Source organism: Thunnus maccoyii, chromosome 7 (assembly GCF_910596095.1).
Source record: "Thunnus maccoyii chromosome 7, fThuMac1.1, whole genome shotgun sequence".
Classification (NCBI taxonomy): domain Eukaryota; kingdom Metazoa; phylum Chordata; class Actinopteri; order Scombriformes; family Scombridae; genus Thunnus; species Thunnus maccoyii.
In genome coordinates this window covers 15,524,626-15,530,721 of record NC_056539.1, presented here as the reverse complement: position 1 = coordinate 15,530,721, position 6,096 = coordinate 15,524,626, and the positions used below count along the sequence as shown (strand labels likewise).

Genomic DNA, 6,096 nt, shown 5'->3' with positions numbered 1-6,096 from the left:
TGTCTAATGAAAACGTAGGAGCAACAATAGAGAGGGGAGAGAGGGATCTGTAGCCTATCCGCTGACAATCTCTGGAGGAAGTTAGTGTCTCAGGCTGCGGCGAGTAGCAACCTCGGCTCCTCCTGGACAGTTTTTAACTTTGTGTCGGGGAGGATTGATTGCTCCTCTCGGCTCCTGTCCCCTTTTTTTTGGATTTAAAGTCGACTGTGATCATCATTTCAGCAGAACCCTTGAACAGTTTCTATCATTGTGATCAGAGATTTTTTTTCCCTGCATGATAATCTCGTCAGTTGACTTCACCTGTTGCTCAGAGATGTTGAGAACCGCTGAGCAGATGTGATCGGCTGAACGTTAGATTCAGATCAGATCACAACAGAACAACGCGTGTTTTCTTGTTTCTAGTAAGTCTTAAGTAAAAAATCAGTGAGGACCACGCATGGATCTCAGACCGGAGCTCCCCACAGTCTCCTCTGCCTCTCAAGTCCACCCAGGAGCGGCTGTAGCGGCCGCTGCAGCCTCCATCCCGGTGTCCATGTCCGGCAACCTGCTGCGCGGCCCTCCGCTGCTCTTGCGCGCCTCGGACAAGTACCCGCGTACCCCGAAGTGTGCCCGCTGCAGGAACCACGGCGTGGTTTCCGCGCTGAAGGGCCACAAACGCTACTGTCGCTGGAAGGACTGCATGTGCGCCAAGTGCACCTTGATCGCAGAGAGGCAGCGTGTCATGGCGGCGCAAGTGGCGCTGAGGCGGCAGCAGGCGCAGGAGGAGAACGAAGCCCGAGAGCTGCAGCTGCTCTACGGCACGGCGGAGGGACTCGCCCTGGCCGCCGCCAATGGCATCATACCACCGCGTCCTAACTACGAGGTGTTCAGCTCTGTCAACAGCGAGAGCAATTCAGGTGAGTGGAGCAGCTTTAATAGAGAGGTTAAGATGTGTCTGTTGTTGTAGGGCAGGTAGAGGTGTGTAAAAACCTCCAGGCTCGAACTGTAAAAATCATCTTAAATCTTATTATAATAGTCAAATGAATGCAGTTAAATAGGTTATGTCATTGGGGATAGCCTTTTAAATATTGGGCTATAATACTCACTGTTCAGGCCATTTATATTTAATTGTTATGGGCCTGTTTTGAGTTTGCAGTGTGTCTGCTGAACCATAAAACTGGCTTAATGTTAAAATGTGTTACACAGTCACAGGTGTGCGTCACAGTATCTGATCCTGCTCTTATGTTACTTTGCATATTCCTCCACTCTTGCTGATTCATTTGTAGGTTGCGACATTGTCTGGGCCTGTTCTGTATTTTTAGGCCTATAGCCTGATGTAACAGTCATGTTTTGGCACTTGACATGTTTTGTGTCCCCTTTTTAAACATTGTGATTTTCTGGTTGTGTCAACAGATTCAAGTATCCAGAAGTATGAGCTGTTTCCAAAGAGCCAACTGTCCGGATCCGCCACCTCTCAGCAGACTGTGGGGAAACCGGCGTCCACCGAAAGTGAATCGGCCCCGGGCATCTCATCCCCAGACGGTCGACACGGAGGTTCGGGTTCAGAGAACGGAGATAGCGAGTCTTTCGTCAGCTCGCCGGTGTCCAAGCCTTTAAAAGACGGCGAAGAGACTCCTGGGTCCGTCAGCTCCCTCGGCTCAGATTCCGGCTCTGAGACCGACAAAGATGAACCGGAGCCCTCCCCTTCCTCTGCGGCCTCCAGGCACATGAACGCCATCGACATCCTGACCCGAGTGTTCCCCAGCCACAAGCGGAGCGTCCTGGAGCTCGTCCTGCAGGGCTGCGGTAAGGACGTGGTGCAGGCCATCGAGCAGATCCTCAACAACAGCGGCGCTCAGGGCTCCAACAAGGCCGGATCAGAGGAGACGTGGACGGCCGAGAGGATGCTGCAAAACGCGCAGCAGCCTCCGTCGTCCTCCGCATCTACAACCGCCCAGACGAGGCCCATGTTACCCGGAGCCATGACGCTGAGTAACCGCTCTGCGTTTTCACCTCTCCAGCCCAACGCCCCGCACTTCGGCGCAGACCCCAGCACCTATCCTCTCGGTACCCACCTGGGACTGAACCCGCTGCGGCTGGCCTACTCCGCGCACAGCCGGGGACTGGCTTTCATGACGCCCTACTCCACCACTGGGTTGATGCCCACCCTGGGCTTCAGACCCCCGATGGACTATGCCTTTAGCGACCTGATAAGGGACAGGACAATGTTACACAAGGAGCAAGGCTACGCCAGCGGCCTGTACGGTCCTTTGGTCAACAACACGCCGGACAAACAGTGAGGCTGGTGGACTGACCATTAGAGACACACTCCATTGTATTTGTAGCCACAAGTGTTGAATGTTCTGGCAAAAATCTGTGATGTGTTTTGGCTACAGGCGACTGTACATAATAGGATTATCTGGCTTGTAGTCAAATGGTCTGAGAGGGAAAAAACTAAACTCACTTATGTGTAATTTTCAAAAATGATTTTACATGTTAGACTACAAAAGTTTGGGTGACATTTCCCATGTATGAACCTGATTATGCCATCAATAAAATAACTGAAAAGATATTTATAGATTCCAAATTATGATCAAGCTGAAAGTAAAAAGTGAACGCAGTTAATGCACAAAAAGGCTGAAACTACACACAGATGCTTTTATTGCTGATTTTCATGTCAATTCTGCAGGATTTATAATTTTAAAAAAGTACCGAAGAGGTTTTTTTTTATTATCAGAGTTATGAGTATTTAAAGCCCATCAAATTTTTACAGCTGGTTGGTAAAACTAAGTTAACATATAATTTTCAAAATCACACTTCAAATATGCATTTGTTGGAATATTAAACGGGGCAAAATTAAGTTATTATAACATGTATCTTTCAGATGTTAACCCTTTTAAAGATTTTCCTGTTGTAAAAGTTAAACTAATGATGTGTGTCATCCCTCTTTTTCTTATGTATTATTTCACTTATCTCACTGTTTTTTAGTTCTTTTCCAACTGCCTGTATTATATATTGCATTTAGTACTATGAAATGCTATGCTATATTTGACTCTTCATTTATCCTTTAGTCAGCTCAAATATTTTGTGACAAAGTGCTAAATCAAGTCAATTCCTCTTCAGATGTTACAAGCTGTGCTGTCACATTGTATGAATATGATGGAAATAAATGTTATTTTAAAGAAAATGGAAAAAGGATGATTATTGTTATTGGTGTTGTGACTGATATAAGAATTATTATCCACGTGTAAAATCATTTAATTTGTCAAGGGCACATTTAAAACAACAGGCGTGTTTTAACCGCCTCGATGCATCAGCTCAAATCTTCCAAATGTGTCCGAAATTTAGGCCTCTGACAAGCAAAAATCTTTGTTTCTGCACATGAACACGAACAAAACACTACAATGTCTTTAGATACAAAATCCAACCCAGTGAAAAATATCGACAAGAGTAAAATAAGAATAAATAGATAGATAGATAGATAGATTCAGCAAATGTGGTTCAAATTGTTGTCTGCTCTGCCAAATTGATAAGTTATAAAGCATCAATTAATAGTGTAGCTAAATACTACTAACATAAAAGTCTATTACTGATATAGGCTATCTTAGATTTTTTTTTGTAATACCAATTTAACAAACTGGTTTATTGCACACACAGACAGAGGATGAAGCAATAACAGATGTTTCATAAATTGTTTGTATTTTCCTAGAAGAACAGAACATGTGGGATTTGGCACCTGAATTGAGTCGATTTTATGTCTTTTTAAAACTGGACAGACAGAGGGAGAAGGGTTTTTCCTTGAATAACAGGCTTGATCTCGCCATATATAGATTTAGCGGTTTTAGTTCATACTGCCGTTGACAAGCTGTAGACGTGTAATATTTCCTTTTTTTGAGCTTTTAATATGCAGCCAGCAGGCCAGTTTCAGCTGATCAACATCCGAAGGCCTTTTTTTAGTTTGTACATCCTTTTTGCATCGCATTAAATCCAATTATTGGACTCCTGAGAGTATATTAAGCTAAACTATAACCTATTTAAGCAGCTGACTATACAAATCAAATATCCTACAATAACAGAAGCGCGATGTCAGTCGTGCATCAACACAAAAGGAGAACAAAAGTAAAAGATGTAAAGTTCGAGCTCATTCACGTAAGTGTAAGAAAATTAGATTGCAAAATAATTCATATTAAACTTCCTTTTTGCTTGGAACAAATGTTTTGTTTCTTGTCATTTAACCAAATTTACATTTAGAATACTTGACCATGCAGGGTTATGCTGGAGAAGAAACCGACGTAAACCTTTTTTTGGGGGAAAAGTTGAATCATGTTTAGGTTCTCCCCCCTGTAAAATTTGAAAATGACATTATTTTGTAAGTAGGGCACCATAGTTGTGGTGCTGGTTATACTGGTATGCACACAGATGATCCACTGGGTTGAGTGCTGTCTCTGCCAACACCTTCCACACCCGATCAAGGATTTCACTGCCTCCAGAAAAAGTTGACCATTTCTGCAGACCAATGGCGCCACCTGCAGGTCGACCACTGTCCACACCACGTTTTTCCCTCCTCAACTCTCATATTGCATCCCTGGTTCAGTTCAGAGTTCAAGGCTGATTCATAGATGTGCCTGAACAAATTCGTCGCCTCTCACCGAATCAGGTGTGCAGAAGTGAAAATGGAGCAAAACAAACAAACAAAAAAAAACCCTGCAGGAAATGGAAAGTTGACGACTGGAACACCTAGTAACCTATTGATATTTTGATGGTGATGATGATGATGATGATACTTTATTGTCAGATCAAGTCTGAAACTTTGCTTGCATCACTGTAGCTTTATTTGCAACATCACAGGAAAGACAAAGATTAAGACAAGAAACAAAGATACATACATTTAACACAGCATCACAATCACAGAAGACAATACTCAAGGCCCTTCAATGTACATTTGATCTGGGATTAAGCTCCATGTTTAATTTTAGGATTGACTGGTGTACAAAAGAGTGCTTCATTCCAACCCCATTAAATTGTGGAGCCCTGTATCTCTGGTTTGATGGTAACAATTTGTATTCAGTGTTCGGGACATGGTTGGAGTCAGAGACAATGTTGTTGGCCAGTTTTACTATGTTATTATGGTAGGCTGAATCATAGAGTTTCTCAAGAGGTTGACCTACAATCTGAACAGATTTTCATTTAGTGGAGCAGTTTTGACTTTAAAAGTAGTGGACCCACACTGGTACCATGTAGTATTACAATACTGTAGAACACTCATGATCACAGAAGTAAAAAACAAGACACATTTGTCTACTCGCCCAAAAAGACCCAAGGTGGCGGGGAGAATAAATTCTTTGTTTTGTCGTTTTGCAGACAAATTGAATGTAGTATTTCCAGGATAACAGATGGTCTATCGTTTCACCCAAGTATTTGTATAAAATGCCTGCTTGATTTTTTCATTATGGATAATGTTATTTTTGCTTCTTAACTGGCATATAATAGGCTATAAAATTCATGTTAATACCTGCCATACTGTTAATTTTAATGGATTAATAACAATTCATACAGAAGTCTAGGTCTATTTAGACTTTTCAAGAGTCTGACTTTAGTTTCTAACAAATATAAGTCTTGCAACATTAGTTTTGTGAGTTGGAGTTCATATACAATACGTCCATCTTAAATATCATATTTCTAATGTCTTTTGTCCTCTCTGCTATCAGCACTAAAATTGGTTTCAAGGTCACAAGGTCTACTTTCTTAGCAGATGACCATTGAAAATTTGGGACATACATACCCCCGTTAGACTGGAAGAGTCTCGCAGAGTCCTTCGACAGCCAGCAGAACTTTCATCAAACAACCGATACTGACGAGGCTGCTAAATGTGGAAGAGAGCAGTCACCTACTACATGTCTCCCTTCATTTTTAGTGAGTGTGGGATGTGTGTGTAGCACAGACAGCACCACTAGATGACAGTCTTGTCTAACAAATGACATCTACAGTTTTACATATTGTACAACACAGATATCAATAAGACCCAGTCTACTGTTTACAGTGGAAACCTGTAGCTGCAGACATTAAAGGGTTGTCACTGTTAGGTTTGTAGTTTCAAACACAATCTGAACTTCTAAT

The 6,096-nt window shown here is 42.5% G+C and overlaps 1 protein-coding gene across 1 annotated transcript; it reads left to right on the top strand.

The window, feature by feature from the left end:
- Positions 1-3,136, top strand: dmrta2 (DMRT-like family A2). The gene is made up of 2 exons (XM_042417200.1): positions 1-896; positions 1,393-3,136. The coding sequence occupies exons 1-2, from the start codon at positions 437-439 to the stop codon at positions 2,277-2,279; spliced, it is 1,347 nt and encodes a 448-aa protein (XP_042273134.1). The 5' UTR covers positions 1-436; the 3' UTR covers positions 2,280-3,136.
- Positions 3,137-6,096: the final 2,960 nt, after the last annotated feature.